General features: G+C 45.2%; 1 protein-coding gene across 7 annotated transcripts in view; it reads left to right on the forward strand.

The window, feature by feature from the left end:
- Positions 1 to 15,332, forward strand: part of FAT3 (FAT atypical cadherin 3) — a 553,941-nt gene that overhangs the window by 487,174 nt on the left and 51,435 nt on the right. For all 7 annotated transcript variants that reach the window (XM_087721078.1, XM_087721079.1, XM_087721081.1 and 4 more), the window contains 3 exons: positions 198 to 341; positions 2,296 to 2,493; positions 5,811 to 6,609. In XM_087721078.1, coding sequence (XP_087577204.1) covers positions 198 to 341; positions 2,296 to 2,493; positions 5,811 to 6,609 — 1,141 coding nt within the window. The remainder of the gene's footprint in view (positions 1 to 197; positions 342 to 2,295; positions 2,494 to 5,810; positions 6,610 to 15,332) is intronic.

Raw genomic sequence — 15,332 nt, forward strand, 5'->3', positions numbered from 1 at the left:
GAGAGAAAGAGATGAGAGAAGGAGAGATGAGAGAGAGAAAGAGAAAGATGAGAGAGAGAGATGAGAGAGAAAGAGATGGGGGAGGGAGAGATGAGAGAGAGAAAGAGAAAGATGAGAGAGAAAGAGATGGGGGAGGGAGAGAAGGATAGAATTTGGACCCTTTTCTAGACTAACGTTTTTCTTTAACGTTTCTGCAGGTTTCAGGATATTCATTAGTCGTGCAGGCTCGAGACAGTGGTAACCCTTCTTTGACAGCCACGGTGACGGTCAACGTTGACATTTCCGATGTGAACGATAACAGTCCTGTGTTTACACCTGCCAATTATACAGCCGTGATCCAGGTAAGTTGATCCAAGCCATTCCCAAAGGGCCCTCTGCTTCTGACTTTTACGATATAAAGATGCTCGCACGCAGTTTCGATCTCAAGATTTATCAGCTTGCAATGCACGGTATCATACCTTTCTTAATCAGGAAAGGAAGCCACCGTTGCCATAAGCTGGTTCATAAATGGGAATGAGACTCCAAAGTTCTTGTTTGCTTAGGAGGTCTCTGCAAGGATTCCAAGTCTCAGGGAATTTGGATGGAGCTGTTTTATTGAATTGCAGAGTTGAGTTTTCTAACCTATTGGCCATAGGATAAGACGTGGGGGAGGAGAAATTAGTGTTGGCCTGCCTTCTCATACTCATTCCTTTACCTACAATTCTCACCTACGGTACATTCTCAAATAGTAATAAAACTATTTCGACTTACCAATGCTACCAACTCATCATCATCATCTTTTTATGACCCCATAATACCTTGAGGGATGGAGTCTGGGCAACTGAATGGAGCTGTTTACTGGCCAGATGCCCTTCCTGTCACCAAAGCAAAGTTACATTCAGCAGATATATTCTCATTGTGGCCAGAGAGAGAGATAAATATCTGCCTCTACCTAGGATCGAACTCACAGCCTCCTGATTGTGAGGCGAGAGCTCCACCTCTAGGCCACCGCACCACTTGCCAATGCTACCAACTGCTCACACTTTAATGGTGCACAACATATCTATGTCATTGTTTCTCAACCTCCAGCCATTTTAAGATGTATGGACTCCAACTGCCTGGAATTGTAAGTTTATACTTCTTACAATGGTGGCAAGGTTGAGAAATAATGACATAGATAGCAGGGAAGGAACATCGGATAAACATCAGAAAGTTGCCAAAGATGATTGAAACCAATGTAGGACACCTCTCCTCTTCCTTGTTGATAAAATATAGTAACCTAAAGTTGAGTTCATTAAATAGTACAGGCTACTGGAGGTTGTGGAGTGCAGTGACCTAGCAGTTAAGATGCCAACTAGAAGGTTGGTGGTTTGAGACCCAAGCACTGTGACAGGGTGAGCTCCTGTTCCTTGCTCCAGCTCCTGCTCACCTAACAATTTGAAAGCATGCAGATGCAAATAGATAAATAGGTACCACTTGGGTGGAAAGTAACAGCATCTTGGCCAAATGAAGGTCAGATTAAGTGCCTTCGGACAACAGTGGCTCCTTCAGCCAGGAAACGGAGATGAGCACTGGCCCTTAGAGTCGGGAAACCATTACCTTTTACTGGAGATGAAAGTGGAAATGCATCCCTAATTAAAGACTATAATTCTTGCTCTTAGTCAGGGGTGTCAAACTCAAGGCCCGTGGGTCAGATCCGGCCTGCAGGGTGCTTAGATCTGGCCCGTGGGGCTGTCCTAAAAACAGCGAAGGACTGGCCCACAGTGCCTCTGCCAGTGAAAACGGAGCCACTGTAAGCTCTGTTTTCACTAGCAGAGGGTTGCAGGAGACCATCGCAGCAGAAAACAAAGCTTGTAAGGGCTGTGTGCATCCCTCCCGAGCTCCGGTTTCCCTGGCCGAGGGTTGCAGGAGGCCATCATAGCTAAAAACTGTACTCGGGAGCCTGTTTTCCCTGGCAGAGCACTTGGCCCACCACAGGCGCCCCTGACACAAGTGACGTTGAGCTGGCCATGCCCACTGTGACCATACCCGCCCCTGAGGTCAAACACAACCCTGATATGGCCCTCAATGAAATCGAGTTTGACACCCCTGCTCTAAGTGGTCATCTCTAACCAGTCAATAGGTTATTCTAACAATACAAAAGTGGGAGGAAAATGCACATTTTATAACAGGTGGCAGATAGGGGAGGGGGGAACATATGTGTGCCGTATTCTCACACGTTGCTCATCAGCATGCCAAGATATGTAATTAAAATTCTGTCTCTCGTTTTCTCCGCCGCTCTCTTTTTAACGCGACATTCTGCGACGATGCACAAAGGAAAACAAGCCAGTGGGAACCAGTATTCTGCAATTGGTGGTAACGGATAAAGACTCCCTGCACAATGGCCCACCTTTCACCTTCGCCCTCCTGGCTGGAAACGAAGAGAAAGAATTCATGCTTGACCAGCAAGGCATCCTGCGATCCGCTGTCATTTTCAAGCGCCTGGTAGCCACTGAATATGTGCTGTGCATTCAGGTACCCGTTCATTTGCTCATCCCTGCAGAAAATGGTTGATCATCATTCTTAAGCCTTCAGAGCTTTTTTCCTCTCCATGTAATTGTGATCACCTACATCAGGGGTGTCAATCTCAAAGCCCACGGGCCAGATCCGGGCCGCGGGGGTGCTTAGATCTGGCCCGCGGGCCGCCCTGGAAATGGCAAAGGACCGGCCTGCAGTGCCCCTGCCAGCAAAAACAGAGCTCAGGAGGGCCACACACGGCTCCCTTGAGCTTCATTTTTGCTGGCAGAGGGCTGCAGGAGACCGCAGCCAAAAGCGGAGCTTCGATGAGGGACCTCGTGCTAGCCACACCCACTCTGGCCATAGCCATTCCCACTCCCCCCCCCCCCGAGGTCAAACACAACCCTGATGCGGCCATCAATGAAATTGAGTTTGACACCCCTGACCAGAGGTGGTATTCAGCCCGTTCTGACCAGTTCTGACAAACCAGTAGCAGAAATTTTCAGTAGTTTGGAGAACTGGTTAATACCATCTCTGGCTGGCCTCGCCCCCATCTATTTGCTGCCTCCCGAGTCCCAGCTAACAGGAATCCAGCTGGGTCTTCTTCTGTTGCCCTGCACAGGAGAAGAGAGCTGGAAAGCAGGTTAGTGGGGTGGGAAGGGAATGGGGATTTTAAATGTTATTGTCCTTCTAACTGCTTTGAAGGATATCAGAAGCTATTTCTTTATATGTTTAGATCTTTTACATTTTTCTCCTTTTCTTCTATCTTCTTGTTGTTGTTTTTCTTACAACCCACACAAAATATCGTTCTACCGTATAAGCAAAAACTCAACATTCTGATCGTAATCCAGATTTAAGTTTTGTGAGCATTCCATGATCTGCATACATTAAAATATATATATTGTAGGTGCCAATCGAATCCATAAACAATTATATCCCCGTTTTGGAGCTTGGAAACTCTGCAAGCTCCAAATTATCTAAATACATTTCAACTTGCAAACTCTGCCTGCAGCTTTTTTTCCATTTGGGAAATCGATCACAAAGAGAAGGTTTTTCTCTCGCAAGAGAGAGACGGGGAAGATTTCCCCAGCTGTTCTGTACCTCCAAATTATGCTCAGGCCACCTGTTAGAACTGGGTGTTCCGTTTTTACCAAAAAAAAAATAACTGGAAATGTGATGCTCTTTCCAATTCAGCTGGCATCCTTGCAGCTGTATCCTTACGCTGTTGAAAGTCTAAAATGCTTTTTCTTAAGTCATTTTCTCAATTATTTTTATTATGGTCTTCAGGCACAGCCTGGAAATGATCGGTGGCATCTTTGAGTGATGACGTTCGGGTTTCTAAACCCAATCTCAATTCTTTGTTCCAGAAGCTGGATGTGGGAAGAAAGAATTAACTTTTAAAGCACAGTGTCGCAAAAATGCTTTTTTCAGGAGGCAATTGGACTCTCTTGGTTTTGTTTTTTTTCCTCTTGAAGACGTTTCGCTTCTCCTCCAAAGAAGCTTCTTCAGTTCTGGCAATAGCAATAGCAATAGCAGTTAGACTTATATACCGCTTCATAGGGCTTTCAGCCCTCTCTAAGCGGTTTACAGAGTCAGCATATTGCCCCCTAACAATCCGGGTCCTCATTTTACCCACCTCGGAAGGATGGAAGGCTGAGTCAACCTTGAGCCGGTGAGATTTGAACCGCTGAACTGCAGATAACAGTCAGCTGAAATGGCTTGCAGTACTGCACCCTAACCACTGCGCCACCTCGGCTCCTGGCAGGATTGGGGGGGGGAGGATTTATACTCCTTGCAGACAGCTGGTCATTTGCATCCTTTTTAGCGGGTCCTTGAAGCACTATGGGGTTTATCTCTGTCCTCAGGGTCACCTGAGTGGTGCTCCTGGTTCCTGTATCCTGCCATTCCCTCTGGAAATCCGTTCCTACTCCCACACCATTCAAAGGGTGTCTATCCCAAATTGTATAACTAAAAGTCCCGTAGAGATTCTCAGAGCTGAAGAAGCACCTAGGATGAGAAGCGAAACGTCTTCAAAAGAAAAAAATATATATAATATGCGTTAGATCTTAAAGCACATGATTGCACTTGTATACTGTGGTTCTTTAATGTTAGGGTAAAAATGGGACAAGCTGAACACACTGATAGGCAATAGAAATACACCGAAGGGAGGAGTAGAGCGAAAGAAGAAAGAGGGGTAGAGAGGGTGTGAGAGAGGATTGGAGGCAGGAGGAGAAGGAAGGGAGGGAATGTAGTGGGAGAGAGGAGTGATAGAGGGGGAGGGGAAGTAGGAAGTAGAGGGGAATGTTGGAAGGAAGAATGAAAGTTGGAGGGGGGTGAAAGAGGGTGTATGGTGGGTCAAGGTGGTATATTGGGTTTGTATCTTGGGGGGTAATGTTTATAAAAGCAAGGCTATGTTTATTATTCAATGTCATATGCCCCGGTTATGCACAGTATGCATGTGATTGTATGGAATGAAATGGAAATAAACATATTTTAAAACGGGGGAAAAAAAAAGAAAAGAAAAAAAAAGTAAGCCCAATTGCCTCCTGAAAAAATCACCTTTGGGACAACCATGACCTGTATGACTGAGAATCTCTACAGACTTAAAAGCACGGCGGTTTATGAAGAAAGAGCATTTCAGGGCTGGAGTGTACATTTTAATTGCAGAAATTCTCCATTTTTCTTTTCTCACCTTGGAATCCCATCTTACAAGGTGTTGAAAAAAGTCTTGGCTTATGATAGCAGAAAGCAGGGTTGAAATCGCCTTCGCTACCAGTTCGCACGCCCGGGCGCTCTCTTCGCTAACACTTCTGCACATGCACAGGACCTTCTACACATGTGCAGAACGTCAAAAACGGGAGGTGATGACATCCGGGTGGATGGGCGGAGCCTCACGAAGACGACGCTACCGGTTTGTCCGAACCAGATAGAACTGGCGGAATTTCACCATTGGCAGAAATTCATGGACACATACATCTAGATACTCAATTTCCTTTTACGATGTGAATATGGTTATTCAGTTACCTATGGAGATTCTCAGTCATCCAGGCCATGCTTTCCCCAAGGGTGCTTTTTCAAGAGGTAACTGGACTTACTTTGCTTTTCCTTAAAGACCTTTTCGCTTCCCATCCAAGAAGCTTCTTCAGTTCTGACTGAAGGGTGGGGATCAGACCCACCCTTCTGTCAAAATCTAAGAAGCTTCTTGGATGAGAAGTGAAACATCTTCAAAGAAAAACTGAGAAAGTCCAGTTGTACCAGATATTTTTAGATTCCAATACTGGGCAGCCCGCTCGCATTACATCATTGGGTTTTCAGTTTCTCCTTTCTTGACTTAGGCCAAGGATTCAGGGAAGCCTCAGCAGGTTTCCCATACCTTCATTCAGATCCGGGTGATCGAAGAGAGCATCCACAAACCCACAGCCATTCCCCTGGAGATTTTTATCGTGACTATGGAAGACGACTTCCCGGGAGGTGTCATCGGAAAGATCCATGCGACAGACCAAGATGTCTACGATGTCCTCACCTACGGCCTGAAGTCAGAGCAGAAAAGTTTGTTCAAGGTCAACAACCATGACGGGAAGATCATTGCCCTCGGAGGGTTGGACAGCGGGAAGTATATCCTGAATGTATCTGTCAGCGATGGGCGGTTCCAGGTCCCCATGGACGTGACGGTCAACGTCGAGCAGTTGGCCCAGGAGATGTTGCAGAACACCGTCACTATCCGCTTTGAGAACATCTCCCCGGAGGATTTTGTGGGTCTTCACATGCACGGCTTCAGGCGCACCCTACGCAATGCCGTCCTCACCCAAAAGCAGGATAGCCTGCACATCATCAGTATTCAGCCCGTAGCCGGTAGCAATCAGCTCGACATGCTGTTCGCGGTCCAGATGCACGCCGGCGGCTTCTACAAGCCAGCCTACTTGATTCAGAAGTTCACCAATGCAAGGCGACACTTGGAAAATGTGATTCGCATCGCTGCCATCCTTGAGAAGAATTGCTCCGGGCTGGATTGTCAGGAGCAGCATTGTGAGCAAAATCTGTCTATCGATTCCCATTCCCTGATGACCTACAGCACCGCCCGGATTAGTTTCGTCTGTCCCCGGTTCTACCGAAACGTCCGGTGTTCTTGCAATGGTAAGTGCCACTTCCCATCTCTCCACCACTCTTGTTTGTTCGTTTATTTATTAGTTTGTCAAACATGTACAAGTTAGCAGGTATAAGTATGAACATGGACATGAACCAAAGAAATGAATACAAATAAATGGGGACAGTAGGACAGGGATGGTAGGCATGCTGGTGCGCTTATGCACGCCCCTTTTACAGAACCTCTTAGGAAAGGAGTAGCAATAGCAATAGCAATAGCAGTAGACTTATATACCGCTTCATAGGCCTTTCAGGCCTCTCTAAGCGGTTTACAGAGAGTCAGCATATTGCCCCCAACAATCTGGGTCCTCATTTTACCCACCTCGGAAGGATGGAAGGCTGAGTCAACCCTGAGCCGGTGAGATTTGAACCGCTGACCTGCTGATCTAGCAGTAGCCTGCAGTGCTGCATTTAACCACTGCGCCACCTTGGCTCTGTGGAGTGAAGTCCACGGTAGACAGTTTGATGTTGAAGCTGTGGGGGGGGTTTGAGGATGTAACAACGGAATCGGGTTGTGCATTCCAGGAGTTGACCACTCAGTTCCTGAAGTCGTATTTTCTGAAATCGGGTTTAGAGCGGTTTACCTTGAGTTTGTATCTATTGTTTGCCGACGTATTATTGAGATTAAAGCTGAAGAAGTCGTTGACAGGTAGGACATTGTCGCAGACAATTTTGTGTATTATGCTTAGGTCCGACCGCAGGTAGCACAGTTTCAGATTGTCCAAGCCCAAAATTTCAAGCCTGGTGGCATAAGATATCATATTGTGAGCAGTAATCTTCTTGTGAAATACCTCTGGACCCGCTCTATCGTATTAACGTCCAATATACAGTGTGGATTCCAGGCAGACGAGCTGTATTCGAGAATTGGTCTGGCAAAGGTTTTGCATGCCCTAGTTAGCAGTACTATGTTGCCAGAGAAGAAGCTTCTTAAAATTAGGTTAACAACTCTTAATGCCTTTTTGGCATTAATGCTATTATAGTGAGCTCTGGGGCTTCGATTGTTTGAGATAAGTACTCCTAGGTCCTTGACAGAGTGAGTAACTACGTCTATGAGGCCGTGTCCACCCAACTTGTATTTGGTGTTCTGATTTTTGTTGCCAACATGTAGGACAGAGCATTTTGTTAGTTGAGATTTGAAATTACAAGTTGCGCGACCATTCTGACACATAGTCAAGGTCTCTTTGTAGGGCAGCAGCATTGTTGATGTTGTTAAATAATTTCTCCTCCTCCTCCTCCACATTCAAAGCCGCTTTTTTATTTCTGTCCCAGTGCGGCCAACACACGAAGCTCAGGTCACGTGTCTAAAAGATCTGGTACTTTTGTCAAGCAGAAGGCAGAGACTTTAATTCTCACGCTCAAACAGGGAAAGTCTGATTTTGATCGAGGTCAGAAAAAGCTAGTCAACTTTGACCTCTGGGGACAAAGGTCGCCCAACTTTCAGGACGTAGCCTAATGAAAGAGGTCAGCCGTGCCACGGAAAAGGGTGTGGGATTAGCATAGAGGGCAGATTTGGGGCTTGGAAAGCAGTGGGTTGTGTAAGAAGAATCCCAAACAGTATTTTCAGACTGATTGGGGCATCTGACCTGCACGATAAAGTTTTAAAAAGACGTTGACTCATTTTCTATTTGGCCAGAATAATGTAAACCCATAAAGCATGTCATTAAGTAATTGAGACCAAAGAGAGAGTTCTCGACCTCTCACAGAGCATACCCGTTATTATATGGCCCCCTCCTTTATTTTTGTTGTTTTATATTCACACACACTATTGGGGGGGGGGGGAATACAATCACAAACTTCTGTACTGTTTAGAAGGTGGCCTAACTGTAGTGTTTGCTTTTTTTTAACCATGTTAGGTGCTGTTAAAAACCAAAGGGCCTTGTTGGATTAGCCTAAAGGACCATCGCTGTGGTCCATTAAGTGCAGGCTACCATATTTTTCGGAGGATAAGACGCACCTTTTTCCCTCAAAAAAGAGCAGGAAAATCTGGGTGCGTCTTATACACTGAATACATTTTTTGCCTCCTGAGACCCCACCCCCTTCACCAAAATGGCCATGCATAGCTTTTAGGAGGCTTTCAGAGAGCTCCTGGGAGCTGGGGAGGGCAGAAATGAGCAGAAAATGGCCCATTTTTTGCTCAATTTTGCCCCCCAACACACCAGGAGCACTCTATAAGCCTTTTAAAGGCTGTCCATGCCCTTTTTTTTGACAAAAATGGGTCTGTTTTCACAAAAACGGGCCAGTTTTTGCTCATTTTTGGGCCCACCCCACCTCCCCAGGAACACTCTACAAGCTCCTAAAGGCTATTCATGCCCTTTTATTGGAAAAAAAAACACGGGCCATTTTCACAAAAAACGGGCCATTTTTGGGAGGTTTGCAGAGTGCAAAACCTTTTTTTAAAAAAATTTGCCTCTTCAAAACCTTGGTGCGTCTTATACTCCAGTGCATCTTATACTCTGAAAAATGTATATTTTTTGGGTATGCCCCATTCCTAGAATTCGCGCCCTTAAGAAGGAAATCTTGGCAGAAAAATGCCTTTGAGCTGAAATAAATCCGCCGAAGAGAATGTCAACCAAATTTTACACGGCATAAGAATGGCTGACGCAAACGAGGGGATGTTCATTCTTAAAATATGCATCTTATTCCAAAGCTTATTCCCACAGACAGATGTTGTGGGCATTCATTGTTTATGCACGCCAGCTGTGGAGCCATTTCACTTAGTTTACCTTGATTAGCAGGGATAGTTACTGAAACACTAAATAGGCTGCAAGATGCAGGAGAGAGAAAAGGCTTGGTTCTCTCAAGGGTTTTTGGCCCTTTCTGTTGGTTTGAATAGTAGTCAAGGAAAGTAGATGGAATAGTCCAGATCCTTTTACTTCGGTCTTTAAAGTTTAAGTTTCAAAATGCTTAAGCTCATCTCATAAACTTTAATAAAATTGAATCGAACTTCCTGGTTGTGGGGAACTGGATATGTCTAGTCCCATGATGGCAAACCTATGGAACGCATGCCAGAGGTGGCACCTAGAGCTCTCTCTGTGGGCACGCACAATGTCCCCAGTGGCTCTTTGGGTTTCTGGCCAGCTGGTCTTTGTGGGCACCAATGGCAGAAAATGGCCTGAAAAACGTGCAAAAAACCAGGCCATTTTCAAGCTATTTTTCAGACCGTTTTTGGCCCAAAAAAGGGCCTGTTTTTGAGGCATTTTCAGGCCATTTTTCAGCCTAAGGAACGAAAACAGCCCAAAAATGGTCTCTTTTGGGCCTTTTTTCTGGCTGTTTTCTGGTGCTCCAGCACCGTGCATGTGCATTCCGGTTTGGGTACTTGGTGCCGAAAAGATTCGCCATCACTGGTCTAGTCCAGCAAGCTGCGGCTCTAGAGCCACATGTGGCTCTTTCTGCTGCGGCTTCATCACTGGTCGGCGCCACAATTTTGAGAGGAGATTCCAGTGGAGGGAGGGGAGAGAAGCACAGTGCGCCAGGAGAAGACTCTATGGCAAGGGGAGGGTTTTCCAGTTGTCTCCACCATTGATAGGGCTTTCGGTTATGATAGGTAGAGGAAAAAGTACACCACGCTAGGAGGAGACTCTATGGTGGGGGAACTGAACTTCCGGTCAGCTCCAGAATTGAACAGGGGGCTTCCCGTTAGGACCTTTGCGGCTCCCAGTGTTTTTTTTTCTGTGGGAAATGGGTCCGCATGGCTCTTTGAGTGTTTTAAGTTTGCCAACTCCTGGGTTAAGGTATTGAATGAGCCTGTCTGAAAATTGGTTTAAGATTTTGAGCATGCTGGTTTTTTTACTCGTTTACTTACTTTTACTTTACTTGTGTTTTATAGTGTGATGTCATAGTGCTGTTATGTTTATTGTTTATTTTTTATTCCAAATCCAATGCTAGCTCCATAGGGTTATAGTTTGCAAGTTCGGTGGGTATACAACTAACACAGAGATCGCTGGCCATTTTCGGTTCAGCTAACATGTTTCCATTTAATTTTACGATATTGCTTAACAACAAAGGATGAAATATACTTATGACCAGAACAGATGAATGATAAAATATGGTTGAAACTGATACAGGAGAATTGTGCTCATGTGATCCTGAATTGGCTCTCCATTTATAAATGATGGTTTCCAGAAACACTGGAAATGCTGGTTCACACATAATGCTAAACCATGATGTGATATGTTGGGTCTTGGCACATCAAGCCAGTTCATCCATTGTGGCATGAGGATGTGCACAAAATGAAATTCCCAAGCTGCAATTTCGTAGCTGCAGATTTGTCTATCCCAAAATTTCAGGGTCTTGACTGGTATCAGGAGGAAATTTATGAGCCCCTCTGCCAAACCAAGTTGATTTTTTAAGGGTCTTAGGAATTTAATATTGGCTATTGGAACAGATTTTCAAGTGAGTTCACCTCTAGGAAGCAAACTAGAACATTTTGGTTTGCATTTTCCATTGCACAATTGCCTGCTGTTTTGTTATGAACTGTTTTCCTTTCTGGTTTGTTTGTGATTCATTTGTCATAGTGATTAAACAGCCATAAAATTGAATCAATGAATTAAATACCACTTTTCATGGATATTCCACAGAAATAGGAGGTTACATTCAAACCCAAAACAACAGTTACGTTAAAATTAAAATATTTATAATAGGCTTTACATCGTTAAAGACAAAGTGAAACTTCAACTTCTTCAACTTACATCCAAGGAGTAAGGAAAACAAATTCAGTTTTGATTGCCACGATGTAAAACAGATGTGGAGACTCTAGAAAGAGTGCAGAGAAGAGCAACAAAGAGGATTAGGGGACTGGAGACTAAAACATAGGAAGAACGGTTGTACGAACTGGGTATGTCTAGTTTAATGAAAAGAAGGAATAGGGGAGACATGATAGCTGTGTTCCAATATCTCAGGGATTGCCACAAAGAAGAGGGAATCAAACTGTTCTCCAAAGCACCTGAGGGTAGAACAAGAAGCAATGGGTGGAAACTAATCAAGGAGAGAAGCAACTTAGAATTAAGCAGAAATTTCCTGACAATTAGAACAATTAATCAGTGGAACAGAAGTTGCCTCCAGAAGTTGTGAATGCCCCAACACTGAAAGTCTTTAAGAAGATGTTGGATAGCCATTTGTCTGAAATGGTGTAGGGTTTCCTGCCTAGGCAGGGGGTTGGACTAGAAGACCTCCAAGGCCCCTTCCAACTCTGTTATTCTGTTACCTGTTCTGTTAAATTGCACACAGTTGTGTCTCCCTTGCAAGTTCATCCCCACCAACCAGTGCATCCTTCAGTGTCCTCACACATCATAGTTTAACCTTCTCGGTGAGCTTGAATTACGACCACCACAAGGTGCTGGATCAGCTTTTTAAAACCATTCTCTAGTCATTGTCTACACCACTGTAGGAACATTAAGAGGCCTCGTGGTTATGGTCATTTCCATCTCCTAGACTAGATACAGCCGGAGAACCGCCGCTTGTGGTGAATTTTCATGGTAATGGGAACTTGGGAGTGGCAGAATGTGACAGTGATTTAACTATTCAGGAAATTTTGCTGACACCGCTGCATGGGATACAATATAGTTTAAATACTGGTTGTCTAAAGTCAGCGCTAACTCTGACAGAGCACCATTTTCTAGCATGACAGCAGTTGGTTTTGCTGTCTGGAGAATAACAGAAGATATAATTGGTAGGGTGGGGAAAGCGAGGAGGGAAGAGAACAGGCTCTGTGCTTTGGGTTTTTGCTCCCATTCTGTAGCATGACATGTCTAAAAAAAGATCTGACTCGAACCCAAGGCTTTAGTGCCACACCAGTAATCCAGTAATAATCACCATGTTTTGAGAATTCCTTCTCTATATTTTAGTTGGCTGTTTGTTTTGGGGTTTTGTTGTTGTTGTTGTTGTTGTTTTTGCAGTTAAATGAGGGGGGGGAAGCATAGCTCTTGGCTCTTTGGAACAGTCCACCCTGTTGTGGCCTGCCAGCGGCCAGCAGATTCAGACAATGAGGAGGTTGGGGAGGAACATGGGCCAGTCCTGGAATCTGGGGAAGCCTCTGATGAGGGCTCTGTTTCGGAGGCAGAGAGGGGGCCAAGGCCATATGCTCCCTTCAGAGTCAGACATCAGTGAGGCAGAAGAACAGCTGGAGCCTGTTTCCAGTGTGCGCATGCGCAGAATTGCCAGACGAAAGGTATTGGACCTGGGTACTTGAGAGACCGTCTGCTGCCAATTACCTCCAATAGACCGATCAGATCCCACAGACTAGGCCTCCTGTGAATTCCATCCGCCGGCCAATGCTGACTGGCGACTACCCGGAGGAGAGCCTTCTCTGTGGCTGCTCCGACCCTCTGGAACGAGCTCCCCGTGGAGATTCGAACCCTCACCACCCTCCAGGCCTTCCGCAAAGCCCTTAAAACCTGGCTGTTCCGACAGGCCTGGGGCTAAAGAGCTTTTGCCCCCCTTCTCGAATGGTATGGTTGTTGTGTGTTTTAAATTGTGTATTGTTATGTTCGTCTTTTTATCTCCTGTCTGTATCCCCTTCCCTGACTGAATTGTGAGCCGCCCTGAGTCCCCTTCGGGGAAAAGGGCGGCATATAAATGTAATAAATCCAATCCAATCCAGCTAAAGAACAGGGGTCGACTTGGGAGTAAGGCTACGGGTGGACGATGAATGGCCCCTCCCAGATAAAATAAAAGAGGAGCGAAAGGGGAGTGGAGTTTGCAGGAGACAGTTCACTTTATTGTTCGTGACTCTCCGAGACTATACCAGGAGTTTGCTTCATGCTCTTGGGAAGCCTAGGTCAGAACACACCCACAGTATAAACCAATATACATGGAGCCGGCGAGTGGGCATAGCCAGGGTGGTCACTCATCATTGGGGCTCCGTTTTCGGATGCAGTCTCCTGCAGCACTCTGCCAGTGAAAATGGGAGATGTACATGGCGCACCTGGGCTCCGTTTTCAGCCACTACGGCTTCCTGCGGTTCTTCTCAAGCTCCATTTTCGCTGGCAGAGGGCTCTAGGAGGCAGCCGAAAATGGATCCTGGGAGGGCCGTATGTCATCCCACCCAGAAGTCTGTTTTTGCTGGTAGAGGCACTGCGGCCCAGTCCTTTGTTGTTTCCAGGGCGTCCCTATGGGCCAGATCTAAGTACCCTGCGGGCCGAATCTGACCCACGGACTTTGGGTTTGACCCCCCTGCTTTAGAAGAATATATTTGGAGTTGAGATAAAGTGGAATATGGGTTTGATAGAGCCCAGTAGTAGTAATGGTCCTGCATTATCTTGGACAAAGCAAGAGATCAACGAAGGATCTTTTGAACCAATAACAGCATCCTGTTCTTTCTGGGACCATATGGATCATCATAGCTTTTTGAGGTTATGATCACAACTTAGAATGACATGTCCGTGGCTAGCGGCATCCATGAGGTAGTATCAAAATCAGCAACTGGAATATTGCTGATTTTGAGCATTCACGGGGGATGTGTTAGGTGGCATATTTCATTGCTCCATCCAGACCTTACTGTTCTTTCTATTTTATTGTGCTATTTTCAACTGTTTTTAGTGCCGCATGCCACTCAGAGTCACTAGGGAGAGAGATAATATTCCTAATAACAAATAAACCTTTCAGATGTCGAACTCCTGCAGTAGTAATCCATCTGTCAGTTAGCCTATCATCCAAGTCAGTTAGGACAAAGAAGTGGGTGGACCAGGAGAAACGCAATTAAATGTATCCAATAATTTCACTTATAATTAAATGAAAGTAATTCAACCACTCAGCTGTTTCATTCAGCACAGTTGGGTTAGACTGAAAAAGCTGGTGTCCCTGAATCGCTTAATAGGTGCAACCATTCGGTGAAGATTTGAACCGTATCTCCTCAATCTCAATCCAAAACCATAATCGCGCTTTTCCAATATTGTACAAGAAGTCTGTGCAGATTCTCAATCATCCAGGTCATGGTTATCCCAAAAGTGCTTTTGTTAAGTAAGCTCCCTGTTGGGAGAGCGAGTACGTTCAGTGAAGCGTTGTGAGAGTTGTGTTGGAGGACACACAAACCAGCATACAGAGACACTGCAGTTCAAATAGGCTTTTACTTTCGTGGAAATAGAGGTATCAGAGTCCATCAAACAGTCCAAGTCATACCAGTCGGTCACCAATGTCTTTCAGTTAAGGGATAATCCAAATAACATAGTCCAGTATCATATAACCAGTTCAGTACTCAAAGTTTGCTAGCAGTTGCAAAAACTTACAATAGCTCACGGCACTTTGTAACAGCCAGCTTCCAAAACACTCAGATCAGATCAGCCCATCATCTAATGAACAGAGAGAACTAACAGTCGTTCTGGCTCCCTCTTATGGCCAATTGAGGAAAACAGCAACCAATCACATTTTACAGTATGATTTAAAGTGACAGGTACAACATTGTTACATGATTTATATATTGCCAACCCAACCGTTAGATTATATTCCTAACATCTTTTTCAAGAGGCAACTGGACTATCTTGTTTTTTCCTTTGAAGACATTTCACTTCTCATCCAAGCAGCTTCTTCAGCTCTGACAGGACAGTGGGGAATGGAAAGATTTCTATTCCTTGCAGGGGAGGTTTATCTGTGTCTTCAAGGTCACCTGAGTGATGCTCCTGGTTCCTGTAGTCTTCAGGTTTTTCCTCTGGAAATCCATTCCTACTCCCACACCATTCAACGGGGTTCATCCCAAATTGGATAGCCAAAAGTCTGTAGAG

This window comes from Thamnophis sirtalis, unplaced genomic scaffold, assembly GCF_051295495.1.
Source record: "Thamnophis sirtalis isolate CommonGarterSnake01/CBP01778 unplaced genomic scaffold, rThaSir2_p1.2 scaffold_8, whole genome shotgun sequence".
Taxonomy (NCBI): Eukaryota; Metazoa; Chordata; class Lepidosauria; order Squamata; family Natricidae; genus Thamnophis; species Thamnophis sirtalis.